At 42.7% G+C, this 17,100-nt stretch overlaps 1 protein-coding gene across 3 annotated transcripts in view; it reads left to right on the top strand.

Moving 5' to 3' along the window:
• Positions 1-17,100, top strand: part of LOC121584642 (cAMP-specific 3',5'-cyclic phosphodiesterase 4D) — a 300,239-nt gene that overhangs the window by 244,129 nt on the left and 39,010 nt on the right. Inside the window, exon 1 of one of the 3 annotated variants that reach the window (XM_041900646.2) lies at positions 9,405-9,969. The exons of the other annotated variants lie outside the window; for them this stretch is intronic. Coding sequence (XP_041756580.1) covers positions 9,905-9,969 — 65 coding nt within the window. The 5' untranslated portion in view covers positions 9,405-9,904. Of the gene's footprint in view, positions 1-9,404; positions 9,970-17,100 lie in introns of those variants that run through there. 3 annotated transcript variants of the gene reach the window in all.

Here is a 17,100-nt window from a genome sequence, read left to right as displayed (position 1 = left end):
TTAGTTATTATTCCAAGGTTATAGTGTGCAGTTTTGTCACAGAGACTATGTGGCTTGAGATGGAGTAAATGGGATTGTGATTCTTGGACTGTCTTAGTTATTTTTCAACTGCTCCCTCTCACAAAGCTTCCTGTTTCTTCATATTCCTTGTGTGTGAGAGAATAGGCAGTGGAAGAGGAGCAGACAGGAAGTTGAACATGTGATAGAGCTCTATTAGCCAACTGTATTGATCAGTAATAGCTCTTTAAAGCCCTTCCTCATTTTGTGTGTGTGAACGCTCTTGTGTGTGTGTGTGTGTATGTGTGTGTGCCCATGTTTGCTCACTTATCTAAGCCCTACCTGGCCTACCACTGATAAATAGCTCCACCGGGGCAACCCTAACAACCAGATGAGCGTTCACATTGAAGTGCGCCACAGTGTTATATTAAATGTTGTTGCTCCGTTTCTCAGCTTCTGGGCTGTGATACAGGTGTAGGATCTTAATTTGATCACTATTTTGTTGCTGAGAATTTTCCTGCACCGCAGGAAATGCTAATGCAAATGAGCGTCGTGATTTAAATACATTCACTGAAAACCCACACTTAGATTCTTCAAAGTAGCCACCCTTTGCCTTGATGACAGCTTTGCACACTCTTGGCATTCTCTCAACCAGCTCCACCTAGAATGCTTTTCCAACAGTCTTGAAGGAGTTCCAACACATGCTGAGCACTTGTTGGCTGCTTTTCCTTCACTCTGCGGTCCAAATCATCCCAAACCATCTCAATTGGGTTGAGGTCGGGTGATTGTGGAGGCCAGGTCATCTGATGCAGCACTCCATCACTCTCCTTTTGGTAAAATAGCCCTTACACAGCCTGGAGGTGTGTTGGGTCATTGTCCTGTTGAAAAACAAATGATAGTCCCACAAAGCCCAAACCAGATGGGATGGCGTATCGCTGCAGAATGCTGTGGTAGCCATGCTGGTTGAGTGTGCCTTGAATTCTAAATAAATCACAGACAGTGTCACCAGCAAAGCACCCCCACACCATCACACGTCCTCCTCCATGCTTCACGGTGGGAACCACACATGCGGAGATCATCCGTTCACCTACTCTGCGTCTCACAAAGACACAGCGGTTGGAACCAAAAATCTCACATTTTGACTCATCAGACCAAAGGACAGATTTCCACCGGTTTAATGTCCGTTGCTCATGTTTCTTGGCCCAAGCAAGTCTCTTCTTCTTATTGGTGTCCTTTAGTAGTGGTTTCTTTGCAGCAATTCGACCATGTACCGGCAAGCGATACCGGAGTGCCAAGTCTAGGTCCAAAAGGCTTCTTAACAGCTTCTACCCCCAAGCCATAAGACTCCAGAACAGCTAATCATGGCTACCCAGACTATTTGCATTGTCCCCCCCACCCCACCCCACCCCCTCTTTTACGCTGCTGCTACTCTGTTTATTATCTATGTATAGTCACTTTAACTCTACCCACATGTACATATTACCTCAATTAACTCTGTACCGGTACCCCCTGTATATAGCCTCCCTACTGTTATTTTATTTTACTGCTGCTCTTAAAAACCTTTTAAGGATCGGACCCTTTTTTCCAATTTTCGCCAAAAATGACATACCCAAATCTAACTGCCTGTAGCTCAGGACCTGAAGCAAGGATATGCATATTCTTGATACGATTTGAACGGAAACACTTTGAAGTTTGTGGAAATGTGAAATTAATGTAGGAGAATATAACACATTAGATCTGGTAAAAGATAATACAAACAAAAAAACATGTGTTTTCTATTATTATATTTTTTTCATCATCTTTGAAATGCAAGAGAAAGACCACAATATAATATTGCAGTTCAGGCACAATTTAGATTTTGGCCACTAGAGAGTTACAGATTGATCCAGTGAAGCGTTGCAATACTGGACTATTTTGTATCAAGTCTGCCCAAATGTGCCGAATTGGTCAATTGACACATTTTCAAGTACATAACTATAGAGAACATACAAAAATGATATAGTAATACAAAATGTAAGTTTACACACTCCCAGGAATGTCATACATGATGGATCATTAGCTTATACACTAACATTCACACATCTAGATGGCCGGGCGGTGTGGGTGTGGAGCCAGAGACAGCAGGGGTTCAAACTGTAGAACCAAGTTCCTACATTTTAATATAAAAATGGATTTTATCAAACAAAACTATGCTACATTTTATCTCTGGGACCCTTAGGATGACAAAACCGAGCAAGATTACTGAATGTAAGTACATTATTTACCTTCAGAGGTGAATGTATCAAACCAGTTGCCGTGACAAGTTTTTTGTTTTTGTGCACTCTCCTCAAACAATAGCATGGTCTTTTTTCACTGTAATAGCTACTGTGAATTGGACAGTGCAGTTAGATTAACAAGAATTTAAACTTTCTGCCCATATAAGACATGTCTATGTCCTGGAAAGTTTGCTGTTACTTACAACAGTCATGCTAATCACATTAGCGCACGTTAGCTCAACCGTCTCGTATACGGGACACCAATCCCGTAGAGGTTAATTATTTGTTATTTGTAACTTTTTACCTATCTATTTTTTACTTAACACTTCTTTTTTTTTAACTGCATTGATGGTTAAGGGCTTGTAAGTAAGCATTTCACTGTGAGGTCTACACCTGATGTATTCGGCGCATGTGGCAAATAACATTTGATTTGATTGATTTGATTTGATGAAGGCCTGATTCACGCAGTCTCCTCTGAACAGTTGATGTTGAGATGTGTTTGTTACTTGAAATCTGTGAAGCATTTATTTGGGCTGCAATTTCTGAGGCTGGTAACTCTAATGAACTTATCCTCTGCAGCAGAAGTAACTCTGGGTCTTCCTTTCCTGTGGTGGTCCTCATGAGAGCCAGTTTCATCATAGCGCTTGATGGTTTTTGCGACTGCACTTGAAGAAACTTTCAAAGTTCTTGACATTTTCCGGATTGACTGACCTTCATGTCTTAAAGTGACGATGGACTGTCGTTTCTCTTTGCTTATTTGAGATGTTCTTGCCATAATATGGACTTGGTCTTTTACCAAATAGGGCTATCTTTTGTATACCACCCCTACCTTGTCACAACACAACTGATTAGCTCAAACGCATTAAGCAGAAAAGAAATTCCACAAATTAACTTTTAACAAGGAACACCTGTTAATTGAAATGCATTCCAGGTGACTACCTCATGAAGCTGGTTGAGAGAATGCCAAGAGTGTGCAAAGCTGTTATCAAGGCAAAGGGTGGCTACTTTGAAGAATCTCAAATATAAAATATATTTTGATTTGTTTAACACTTGTTTGGTTACTACATGATTCCATATAAGTTATTTCATAGTTTTGATGTCTTCACTATTATTCTACAATGTAGAAAATAGTAAAAATAAAGAAAAACCCTTGAATGAGTAGGTGTGTCCAAACTTTTGACTGGTACTGTATATATAAATGGAAAATAAAACACTAATATCTCTTGATTAGATAAGTATTCAACCCCCTGAGTGAATACATGTTAGATTCACCTTTGGCAGCAATTACAGTTGTGAGTCTTTCTGGGTAAGTCTCTAAGAGCTTTCCACACCTGGATTGTGCAACATTTGCCCATTATTCTTTAAAAAAATATTCAACCTCTGTCAAGTTGGATGTTGATCATTGCTAGACAGACATTTTCAAGTCTTGCCATAGATTTTCAAGTCGATTTAAGTCAAAACTGTAACTATGCCAGCAACATTCAATGTCGTCTTGCAACTCCAGTAAGAGATTTGGCCTTGTGTTTTAGGTTATAGTCCCGCTGAAAGGTGCATTTTTCTCCAGTGTCTGTTGGATAGCAGGCTGAACTAAGTTTTCTCTAGGATTTTGCCTGTGCTGAGCTCCCTAGACCTTGCCGATGACAAGCATACACATAACAGCCACCACCATGCTTGAAAATACGACGAGTGGTACTCAGTGATCCGTTGTGTTGGATTTGCAACAAACATAATGCTTTGTATTCAGAACAAAAAGTTAATTTCTTTGCCAGATTTCTTGCAGTATTACTTTAGTGGCTTATTGTAAACAGGATGCATGTTTGGGAATATTTGTACAGGCTTTCTTCTTTTCACTCTGTAATTTATGTTAGTATTGTGGAGTAACTACAATGTTGTTGATCCATCCTCAGTTATCTCCTATCACAGCCATTAAACTCTGTAACTGTTTTAAAATCACCATTGGGTTCATGGTGAAATCCCTGAGCAGTTTCCTTCCTCACCGGCAACTGAGTTAGGAAGGGCACCTGTTTCTTTGTAGTGACTGAGTGTATTGATACACCATCCAAAGTGTAATTAATAACTGCACCATGCTCAAAGGGATATTCAATGTCTTCTTTATTTTTATTTTGCAAACCATTGGAAAACCTCCCTGGTCTTTTTGGTTGAATCTGTGCTTGAAATTCACTGCTCGACTGAGGGACCGTACAGATAATTGTATGTGTGGGGTACAGAGATGAGTTAGTCATTTAAAAATCATGTTAGACACTATTATTGCACACAGTGAGTCCATGCAACATATTATGTGACTTTTTAAGCACATTTTTATTCCTGACTCAAGACATTTCAGCTTTTCATTTTTTGTGAACATTTCTAAAAACTTAATTCCACTTTGTCATTATGGGGAATTTTACATTCAGGCTGTAACACAACAAAATTTAGAAAACATCAAGGGGTTTGAATACTTTCTGAATGCACTGTAGCCTACTTTTGGCCAGTTAATAGCCTAACCACTGATCAAGCGACATTGTAGACTAAACCTTCAAATCCTGTTGCTGCAGGATTATTTTGTTGTGGCAATATACTGTAGGTCAAATTAAGATCCTGCATCTGTAGCTTTGTGGCTTTGGTTTTTATAAGGGATTAGTTATGTTGTTTGCTCTGTGTAGATCCAATGTTTCACAGGTGTTGGTTGATATCTGCAGTACACATTGAAGTGTGTGTGTGTGTTTGTGCATGTGTGCGCGTGTGTGTGTGCGTGTGTGCGCGCACGTGTGTGTGTGTGTGTGGATGCAGCAACATGTTTACTGTTAGATAGGCACATAGAGAGATTGGTGCTATTAGAAGAGTGAAAGGTGACAAATAAGGGAATTGGAGAGCTCCATCTAATCCTGCACTTTACTCCATGTTCTGGGAGACGGGGCCATTCAGATGATTATTAAGGTTATTGGTTGCTCTAACGCTCATAGCCAAAGCACTTTCCTCCCATTAGTGCTAATTCTGCAGGGTCGCTCTGTCTCTCCAAGTAATCATAGTAATCAGACATGTGCTTTATGATTATCAAAGCAGGTTATTTCTGTATGTGTGTGTGTGTCTGCACGTGTCTGTGTATGTGCGTGTGTGTGCATGTGTGAGTGGCGTGCATGTGTGTGTGTGTGTGTAATGTGGCACGTGAGTCTTGGCTCCATAACCAAGTCATGAGGTAAAGGTCAGAGTGTTATTCTAGACATATAGATATGGCTGGAGCTTAACCTGTCGATTGAGTGGGCTGACCATCTGTCCTCTGTAGCCTCACTTCAACCTATTTATAACACTATGCACAGATAGTAGAGTGAATAAGGTCATATGCATCAAAGGCCTATTTAACAAAATCAATTCAATGAAGTAACTTTGGAATATTCTGATTCTTAGCTTGGTCTATTCTTGCCTTATTGCTAGGCTTACTTCAGGTTACCATGCAAAAAGGTAACTTTCATGACCACTAGGGGGACATAATGCTTTAGAATTGTCCACTGGCACTGCCATAGCATATACAGTATGCCTATTTCAGCACTAGATGGCAATAATGATTCAAATTATCTCTGTGCTGAATTTGTATTATACCTTTACATGTAACTGAATGTAACTGAATGTAACTGCTGTACTTCTTAGTTTGAAGCACTTTGTTATCATATCTTGTGTTTAAGTTGTTAAGCCTTTCTTGTTGGGTTGTATGCAGCAATGACTGTATGTCACTGTGGACCTATGAAGTTACCACAGTTTAAAATAAAAATGATACTACCTTTAGCCTGTAACTATGGCCCCAGGTAAGAAAAAACTCAGGGTGTGACTCATGCTTAAACATGAACCAGTGGGTTGTGCCTATTCAACTCCACTTCATTCACTGCAAATGACTGACAGAGTAATGTAATGTGTATACCATGGACAGCCTCAGGCCACACTACCTCTGCTGTTAGAGAAGCTCATTGGTTTGCCAGCCTAACACAGAGGTTCATCATCTGACTGACTGCGTTGCTGGATAAACATGGGATGCGTCCCAAATAGCACCCTACGGTATTCCCTATGTAGTGCACTACAGGGCCCATAGGGGAAAAGTAGTGCCATTTGGGAAGCAAACATGATAATTTCAACAGAGGATAGATACTGCTGTATATGTACTACACCATGACAAGATGTATATATACCACACCATGACAGGATGTATATGTACTACACCATGACAGGATGTATATATACTACACAATGACTGGATGTATATATACTACACAATGACAGGATGTATATATACTACACAATGACTGGATGTATATATACCACACCATGACAGGATGTATATGTACTACACCATGACAGGATGTATATATACTACACAATGACAGGATGTATATATACTACACCATGACAGGATGTATATATACTACACCATGACAGGATGTATATGTACTACACCATGACTGGATGTATATATACTACACAATGACAGGATGTATATATACTACACCATGACAGGATGTATATATACTACACAATGACAGGATGTATATATACTACACCATGACAGGATGTATATATACTACACAATGACAGGATGTATATATACTACACCATGACAGGATGTATATATACTACACAATGACAGGATGTATATATACTACACCATGACAGGATGTATATATACTACACAATGACAGGATGTATATATACTACACCATGACAGGATGTATATATACTACACCATGACAGGATGTATATATACTACACAATGACAGGATGTATATATACTACACCATGACAGGATGTATATATACTACACCATGACAGGATGTATATATACTACACCATGACTGGATGTATATATACTACACCATGACAGGATGTATATATACTACACCATGACAGGATGTATATATACTACACCATGACAGGATTTATATATACTACACCATGACAGGATATAATGACAGTGTGACTTCAACCAGAGGATGTTGTATTTTGTTCTGCCAGAGAAGAGGGAGAGAGAAAGAAAGAGAGAGGGAGGGAGAGAGAGAGAGAGAAAGAGAAGCCAATCCTCTCTATGAGGGTTACTATGGCTGTCATTTGCTTTTTGTGCTGCTTGGGAACAAATTAAGATATTTTATGTTGTGTGAGAGAACATTTAGATTAGATTTGATGTATGTAGTATAGCTGTTGCTCTGCCATCTCTGACCTAAAACAAATGCTGGATGTTAAACTTTATGTGTAGTCAGAAAGTCAGGGGTAACTAGGCTCAGGGTCCACAAAAGTGACCGGAAGGAGTAAGGCAAGTTCATTATCAATATGCTTTGTTAAGATTGCCCCCAATCGAATGACATCCTGTTGCATTGTGTTGTTGGGTGAATAGGCCTATTCCTTAGCTGATGTATGTGGGTAATATCCTGCATAGTTTGTTACATACGCTACATACAATATAACCTCATTATCATTGTCTCTGTGTGTGTGTTTGTGTGTGTGTGTTCGAGAGAGTGTTTGAGAGTGAGAGAGAGTGTGACGTGCGGCCATGGTGGCCCCAATCCTGTCTCTTTTCTCTCACACAACATAAAAGAAAAAGATCTTGCAGCACATGAAGCAAATGACCACCGTATTATCCCTCATAGAAAGCCTTGAGTGGGCCGTTTTCTCTTTCTCTTTCTTTCTTTCTTTCTTTCTTTCTTTCTTTCTTTCTTTCTTTCTTTCTTTCTTTCTTTCTTTCTTTCTTTCTTTCTTTCTTTCTTTCTTTCTTTCTTTCTTTCTTTCTTTCTTTCTTTCTTTCTTTCTTTCTTTCTTTCTTTCTTTCTTTCTTTCTTTCACTCTCTCTCTCCCTCTCTCTTTCTTTCTTTCTCTCTCCCTCTTCTCTGACAGAACAAAATACAACATCCTCTAGTTGATGTCACTCTGTTGTCACGGCACACAATTATGCCAAGGTATATGAGATGCAGGTATATGTGTGTGTGTGTGTGTTGCTGTCATAGCCGGACATTATTACTACCGGGTCTTATTACGGACTGTTGTTGTGTTTGAGACGTGCGTCATAAGAGCATCACTTACCTGTCCCAGTCAGACCCTAATGAGGAGCTCTCTCTCTCTCTCTCTCTCTCTCTCTCTCTCTCTCTCTCTCTCTCTCTCTCTCTCTCTCTCTCTCTCTCTCTCTCTCTCTCTCTCTCTCTCTCTCTCTCTCTCTCTCTCTCTCTCTCTCTCTCTCTCTCTCTCTCTCTCTCTCTCTCTCTCTCTCTCTCTCTCTCTCTCTCTCTCTCTCTCTCTCAGTGAACAGGTTATGAGGTAATTGGGCTTGTGTAGCCCTGCCAGACACTTTGCCCAAGTTCTGCCATGTGGTGGAAGCCTCCATGTTTGTTGACAAAATTTCCTCAAGAGCCAGAGCATACCCTGATTCCACATTCACCATGTTCTTTATCTGTTTGATAAGACAAATGTTGATTATAGACAGTTGAAGCAGTACTTACTATTACCTCACACAGAATAGAAGATGATCAAGTTAGACTTATAAGTAACAATAGATGGTCAAGTTACACTTGATATTAAGTTGCAGAGATTAGACTTCCTAGAATGTATGTAGTTACCTAGAATTGACGTTGTTGGTGTGATTTCATGTAACACAATATTTTCACAACATTGGAGAATGGTCTGGGGCTAGTCCTCAAACATTCCTTGTTGGTCACTCCTTTTCACTTCCTCCCTCTCTCCCTCGCTCCTCTATTATGCAAGCGGTTTTCTCTCATTGAAGTTGCTTAATTTTGAAGAAGATTTCACTTAATTTACAATGCTCATATTATTACATTTATTCAGCTACTTTCTGTCCTTACTACGCCTGTATTAGTCACTGTGGATAACTTCAATTGTAATTCATTGGAAGTCACAGTGTAGTTGTGCCACATGCCACTATGCTATTTCTCTAGTACATTGTGGATAACACAGCATTGGTGTTGGTGTTTGGTTTCCGTGGCAGCAGCGTGATTGATGTTTGAGACAGCGGCTGTACTATGGGATAGAGCCCCGCCCATGAAGGAGTTACTGCAACCTCAACAACCCCACCCCATCCCTGCCAACACCAACCCCCCTCAAGCTGCAGGAAAGAGAGAGAGAGAGAGAGAGAGAGAGAGAGAGAGAGAGAGAGAGAGAGAGCAGATCCGACTCACACTGTAGTCTGAGAGAGAGCATTCCTGTGTAGTGAATAGTTTTAGTTGGGACTCCAGTCGTGTGTTCTCTGACTTATCTACCAGTCTCTGTTTCTGTCTGGACCATAAGCTCTCAGGCTGGGGCACAGAAGCCCTGAACACAACACGACCAGAACAGGAACATTACAGGACCACTCCATTGGACCCATCCACAGGATTACTGCAGTTCGAAGGAGAAGTCGAAACACGGTCTGAAAAGAATCTTATCAGAGCAGGACCGCTTTTTGAGATAACTGTAGAAGTGAAGAGTGACCACTGTGGTTTGACCACAATCTGAACACACTAGGATCGTTTGACCAGGAGGGGAACACATGGGAACTGTGGGAACCGTGGTTTGAACAGGAACACTTTCCTTTCTAGGGAGTTGTGGGGTCTGTGGTTTGACCTGAACAGGACCGTGGGGGCTGTGGTCTGGACAGGACAGTAACGTGTGGGAGAGAAGGTGACATCATGAGTATTGTTATGAAGCCACGATCTCGTTCCATCAGCTCTCTACGGAACATGGAAGGAATCTGGTAATCAGACACACAATTTCTACCAACCACCCGCTGTCCTGTTTCTCTCTGTTTCTGTGTTCTCTTTCCCCTCTCTCTCTCACCTTAATCTCTCACCCTTTTCTCCCTCTCCTTTGTCCTGCTACTTTCCTCTCTCACTCACCCCATTTCCTGTCCCCTAGTTTCTTACCAGCGGTTTTTCCTATTTTTTTTAGATTAAGATAACTTTATTGGTCAATTGCACACAAGGTCCAACCGCTTTTAATCCAACCCCTCCGAAAGACACACATACACATCTCTATCTCTCTCTCTCTCTCTCTCTCTCTCTCTCTCTCTCTCTCTCTCTCTCTTCCATCATCCTGTGTAAGGCTCTGTCGTTTAAGTCCACATCGTCTTCCTCTCCCTGCCTCTGTCTCCTGCCTGTCATCTCAATCCTCTCCGTCCTCCCTCTTGCTCCCGTATCGTACTTCCTACTGTTCTCTGGTTCCTTTCCTTCTTCAGGCTGTCAAGCCCTGGCCTGTCCATTCATATTTGTTGTTTTGACTGTGGAACATGTGAAGTTCTTGATTAACATGGGCCCCGTGTAGCTCAGTTGGTAGAGCATGGCGCTTGCAACGCCAGGGTTGTGGGTTTGATTCCTACTGGGGGCCAGTATAAAAAAATAATTTAAAAAACATGTATGCAGTCACTAACTGTAAGTCGCTCTGGATAAGAGCATCTGCTAAATGACTAAAATGTTTTAAAAAACTACAGTAACTATGTGAGAGATGGCTTTTTCTAGCCTTGTACTCTGTTGTACTCTGTTAACTATACAACACAGTGCAAGGAAGAGCAGACATCCAGCATGGCTGTTTGTCTCTGTGCTGTGGTGTCTCTAGTTACTACGTTTCCATCAGAACTCACTATGTCAACACCATACAACAGCCGTGACATACTCTCTCACAAGGTGGTAAAGGCTGTATGTTAATCATCATGTACTCTGGAATGTGTGTCAGTCACTGGCTGATGTCTCCTAGCAGCGCCCCCAGGGTTCTTCTCTTCCATAGAATGCACCTCCAGGGGGCTGCTCTCCCTGCCCTCTGCTCTCCCTCCTCTCCACTTGTCCCTGGCTCTTTTTCCCCTGATCCCTCCTGCACTCACATGTTCTCTGCGAGGTTAGATCCCTGTCGAAGACCAGTTTATTTTCACAGTGTTTCACCGTGGTACTTCAGGCTGAGCAGTACAGTCCAGCACTGAACAAACACACAGCATGCTGGTTCCCTCCTCGACCCTGGCCTTAGGGTCGCTCTGTTCTCACACAGCCTGCTAATTATCCACATAAGGCTCTCAGACTGGGAGAAGGCCTGTGTGAACTAAGCGCCATCATAATTAAAGCCATTGCGGAGTTATCCGGCTCAATGAGGCTGCCGTTGAAGGACAGGTATTATGATCAGATTAACATGGAGAAGGATATCTCTTTCAAATAGTCTGCCTCATTTTTCTCTTCTACTCAGATTTCAGCTGATGTAATATTTTGTAACAATGTGCCGTTTCAGTCATTTAAGACAACAGAGCATTGGGCTGATATGAGCCATCCTCTTGAATGGTGACCACAGATAATATTGTTTAAATTGTTTATATCTCAGGACTGGGCGGTTGTTTACTTCTCAGTTTGTCATAACTCTTCTGGACTTCTCTCTCTCTTTGTGTGTGTGTGTGTTGGAGAGAGTGAGAGAGAAGGAGAGAGGGGTGACGAGGGGGTGTAGATTGCCCCCTGGGTTGGTGGAATTCTTCATGCCATCAGTGTCAGTTAGTTAACCCTTCAGCTAAGTAAACATATAAGATGTGTGTGTGTGTTGGGGTGATCAGGGGTGTCAAACTGTTGACTGCCCATGGGATTGGTGGAACGTAACTCCTAGGTAAACAAGATCTGTCTGTGCGTGTGTGTTTGCGTGCGGGTACACATGTGTGTCTCTGCTTGTCTTAGATGAGTAAACATGGCGAGGGAAAGGTGGAGGGTGGAGAGGAAAGAAGAGGAGAGTAGGATAAAGGAGAGAAGGAGGAAATGTTTGTGGAATCTTAACATTCTCCCTTTCACCTTTCAAACCAAGTCAGTAGGGTTAGTAAGTCACATTGACTGGGACTGGGAAAGGTGTAGTCTACTGTGGTCTATATTGCATGCCTGAACAGGACAGGACCAAGTGTCTAGGCCTGCTCTATGTCAACTCATTATCAGAGCTTTGATACTCATAAAGGTTCCATACTTTCTAACATACAGAAATCCTTGAGGGGGGGGATTACCGTCTGCCTGGAATAGTGTAGGTGTCATTGATTGAGTGGGTGTGTGACAGAGAGAGAGAGAGAGAGAGAGAGGGATAGTTTATTATCTATCTCACTTGCTTTGGCAATGTAAACATATTTCCCATGCCAATAAAGCCCATGAGAGAGAGATTTATATATTTATGTTTATTTATTTTCCCTTTTGTACTTTAACTATTTGCACATCGTTACAACACTGTATATAGCCATAATACAGTATAACATTTGAAATGTCTCTATTCCTTTGGAACTTTTGTGAGTGTAATGTTTACTGTTCATTATTTTTGTTTATTATCTATTTCACTTGCTTTGGCAATGTAAACATATGTTTCCCATGTCAATAAAGCCCTTTGAATTGAATTAGAGAGAGAGAGAGAGAGAGAGAGAGAGAGAGAGAGAGAGAGAGAGAGAGAGAGAGAGAGAGAGAGAGAGAGAGAGAGAGAGAGAGAGAGAGAGAGAGAGAGAGAGAGAGAGAGAGAGAGAGAGAGAGAGAGAGAGAGAGAGAGAGAGAGAGAGAGAGAGAGAGAGAGAGAGAGAGAGAGAGAGAGGAGCATTTCTTCATGGCTGACAGACTGAACAGCAGGTTCTACCACAAGGGAACTCTCCATTATGTCTCCCCCTTTATGTCACAGTAGCTACAGTACAGTATGTCTCTGTGACATCACAATACCTCTCCCCTCCCAACCATGCCATGTCTCTGTGACATCCATCACATCTCACCTTCCATTCTGTACAGAATGTCACCCTATGTGACATCACAATACCCCACAGACATGCCATGTGTCTTAAAGAAGCCCCGCTATACCTCCCCTCCCTTCTTTTCTGTGTCACAAACCCCACCTCACATTTTCCATGTCACATGCCACGTCTGTATGACATCATAATACTCCCTCCCCCTATCCCACTGTCTCTCTCATTCTGTCAACTGTCTCTCTCATTCTGTTTAGTTGTTTAGCTGATATGTTAAGTTGTGGCCAAGGGCAAGATACACACTGTCGGCACGACAGCGTCTCTCCTTACCGTCTCCTCTCCTTTCTACACAGTTGATTATTTACCAAAGACACTCATCTCTGGCCTCTCTAATAGCCATCTAGACCAATCCCCTCTGCTGTGTCTAGAAGGGATACAGTTTATGTCAAATTGACGTCAAAAATTTAAATGTTGGCATTTAAGCTAATCCTCATCCTAACCCTTTTCCTAACCTTAACCTATTTATCCTAACCTGCTATGTTAATTATCCTAACCTGCTGCATAAGTTCTCCTACCATGCTATGAAAAGTAAATTCTGACATAAGCTATATACCATGTAGTCAAAACCCTGTTCTGTTGTGGTTACTGTTCTGATGACCCTTCCATGGAAATGTGTATTAATAACCTTCACCTGTGATGAAGATATGGCCAGGCATTAGTGTCAAGTGACTCAGAGATGCCCTATGCCAAGTCAGTTGGCTGGGTTTATAGCCTAACTGTTATCTAGAGCAGGGTTTTGCAAACCTTTTGGGGCCGGGGACCCCTTTTGTGATAGCAAATTCATCAGGGACCCCCTCATAATCAGGACACAACTCGAGTGTGCCCTTTATTGGGGGTGTCTGGCTAATTGCCTATAATTTCCACCTGTTGTCTATTCCATTTGCACAACAGCATGTGAAATGTATTGTCAATCAGTGTTGCTTCCTAAGTGGACAGTTTTGATTTCACAGAAGTGTGATTGACTTGGAGTTACATTGTGTTGTTTAAGTGTTCCCTTTATTTTTTTGAGCAGTGTATATAGCAGACATGTATGTACCTTATCCTGGTTGTCACGTGTATTATTGTCAGTTATGTGTAGTGGTGCAGTGTGTGACATCAGCATAATAACTGACTCATGAAGACACACTGTATACAGAGACTGACTTGCAAGACCTCTCTTAATGAGAACAGGTTTATAAAGGGAAGGGAAAGGGGTTATCTAGTCAGTTGCACAACTGAATGCATTCAACCGAAATGTGGCTTCCGCATTTAACCCAAGCCCTCTGAATCAGAGAGGTGCGGGGAGCTGCCTTAATGGACATCATCGGTGCCCAGGGAGCAGTTGTTGTGGGGGTTAACTGCCTTGATCAAGGGCAGAACAGCAGATATTTCCACCTTGCCGGCTCAGGGAGTCGAACAAGCAACATGTTGGTTACTGTCCCAATGCTCTAACCGCTAGGCTACCTGCTGCCCTTATTCAACGTGCTGCTAGGGAGTTAGTGTGGGGAACACGTCATTTATCAGTCACTTAGTGTGATAGCAACTGGGGAGGGTTGAGCGCTGCTTTAACAGCTATATGACATAGAGAAATAGAGGGGCCAGAGAGAGAAGACAAACAGGACAGAAAGGGAGAAAGAAGACAGGAAGCAGGGTACAGAGTAATGAGAACAATATGTGTTCCCTTCACTCACTAATTAGGCACCAGGCCAAACGGGCACATTTTCCATCCAAAGGTCAGAGCAGTTAGACCCTACGCGGCTCTCTGCTTCCCAGACCCCGCCTTTCAGCCTCGCAGGCCCTGCCTCTAAGGGCTTGCTGTCTCATTGCCTCTAAGACCTCTCTGTCTCTATGCTTCTAAGGCCCCTCTGTCTCTTTGCTTCTCAGACCCTGCCTCTCTGCTTCTCTGTCTCTCTGCCTCCTAGGACCTGCCTCTCTGCTTCTCTGTCTCTCTGCCTCCTAGGCCCTGCCTCTTAGTCTCTCTGTCTCCTAGGCCCTGCCTCTCAGTCTCTCTGTCTCCTAGGCCCTGCCTCTCTGCCTATCTGTATCCTAGGCCCTCCCTCTCTGCCTCTCTGTCTCCTAGGCCCTGCCTCTCTGCCTCTCTGTCTCCTAGGCCCTGCCTCTCAGCCTATCTGTCTCCTAGGCCCTGCCTCTCAGCCTCTCTGTATCCTAGGCCCTGCCTCTCAGCCTCTCTGTCTCCTAGGCCCTGCCTCTCAGCCTCTCTGTCTCCTAGGCCCTGCCTCTCTGTATCCTAGGCCCTGCCTCTCTGCCTATCTGTCTCCTAGGCCCTGCCTCTCAGCCTATCTGTCTCCTAGGCCCTGCCTCTCAGCCTCTCTGTCTCCTCGGCCCTGCCTCTCAGCATCTCTGTCTCCTTGGCCCATGCCTCTCAGCCTCTCTGTCTCCTAGGCCCTGCCTCTCTGCCTATCTGTATCCTAGGCTCTGCCTCTTTGCCTCCCTATCTCTCTGTCTCCCAGGCCCTGCCTCTCAGCCTCTCTGCCTCTCAGGCTCTCTTCCAGACCCTGCCTCTCAGCCTCTCTGTCTCTCCCAGGACATGCCTAGGGCTGTGACGGTCACGAAATGTCATCACGGTAATTGACCGTTAATTAACATAAACTCATTTAGCATCTCCTGGCTTCCACACATAGCCTACAAGCCACTGATGCAGACCTTTGGAACATCTACATTTAAAAAAGTATAATAAATCCATGTAATATAGCCTACACCAGGGGTACTCAACTATTATTTGAGAAGGTCCAGTGACACAAATTTCCTAGGTGGCAAAGGTCCGGATGGATATCTTCCTTTATCGGCGCTGTGGTATACCGTAGTAACAAACATAATCGTCTACGACTTAGGAAACATGTGGTTACATAAAATGTACATAAAATGTGACAAAAATATGAATTAATTACAACTTCTTTCGGATGTAAACATGTGCAACATTGCTGAAGAACAAAAGTGGTCTCATAAGTATCTATGCAAAAAGTGATTTTTTGTATTTATTTTTTATAAAATAAAGTGCATGTTTTCTGGAGAACAAAATTGTTTAACCAAAATAATAATCTGAATTCTCAGAATGTCACTGTGGGCCATGCAATATTAAAATCCAGAAAATCACATTGTAGGATTTTTTATTAATTTATTTGCAAATTATGGTGGAAAATATGTATTTGGTCACCTACAAACAAGCAAGATTTCTGGCTCTCACAGACCTGTAACTTCTTATTTAAGAGGCTCCTCTGTCCTCCACTCGTTACCTGTATTAATGGCACCTGTTTGAACTTGTTATCAGTATAAAAGACACCTGTCCACAACCTCAAACAGTCACACTCCAAACTCCACTATGGCCAAGACCAAAGAGCTGTCAAAGGACACCAGAAACAAACTTGTAGACCTGCACCAGGCTGGGAAGACTGTATCTGCAATAGGTAAGCAGCTTGGTTTGAAGAAATCAACTGTGGGAGCAATTATTAGGAAATGGAAGACATACAAGACCACTGATAATCTCCCTCGATCTGGGGCTCCACGCAAGATCTCACCCCGTGGGGTCAAAATGATCACGGTGAGCAAAAATCCCAGAACCACACGGGGGGACCTAGTGAATGACCTGCAGAGAGCTGGGACCAAAGTAACAAAGCCTACCATCAGTAACACACTACGCCGCCAGGACTCAAATCCTGCAGTGCAAGACGTGTCCCCCTGCTTAAGCCAGTACATGTCCAGGCCCGTCTGAAGTTTGCTAGAGTGCATTTGGATGATCCAGAAGAGGATTGGGAGAATGTCATATGGTCAGATGAAACCAAAATATAACTTTTTGGTAAAAACTCAACTCGTCGTGTTTGGAGGACAAAGAATGCTGAGTTGCATCCAAAGAACACCATACCTACTGTGAAGCATGGGGGTGGAAACATCATGCTTTGGGGCTGTTTTTCTGCAAAGGGACCAGGACGACTGATCCGTGTAAAGGAAAGAATGAATGAGGCCATGTATCGTGAGATTTTGAGTGAAAACCTCCTTCCATCAGCAAGGGCATTGAAGATGAAACGTGGCTGGGTCTTTCAGCATGACAATGATCCCAAACACACCGCCCGGGCAATGAAGGAGTGGCTTCGTAAGAAGCATTTCAAG

The sequence above is a fragment of the Coregonus clupeaformis genome, chromosome 16, assembly GCF_020615455.1.
Source record: "Coregonus clupeaformis isolate EN_2021a chromosome 16, ASM2061545v1, whole genome shotgun sequence".
Classification (NCBI taxonomy): Eukaryota; Metazoa; Chordata; class Actinopteri; order Salmoniformes; family Salmonidae; genus Coregonus; species Coregonus clupeaformis.
This window is presented reverse-complemented; position numbering and strand designations above follow the sequence as displayed.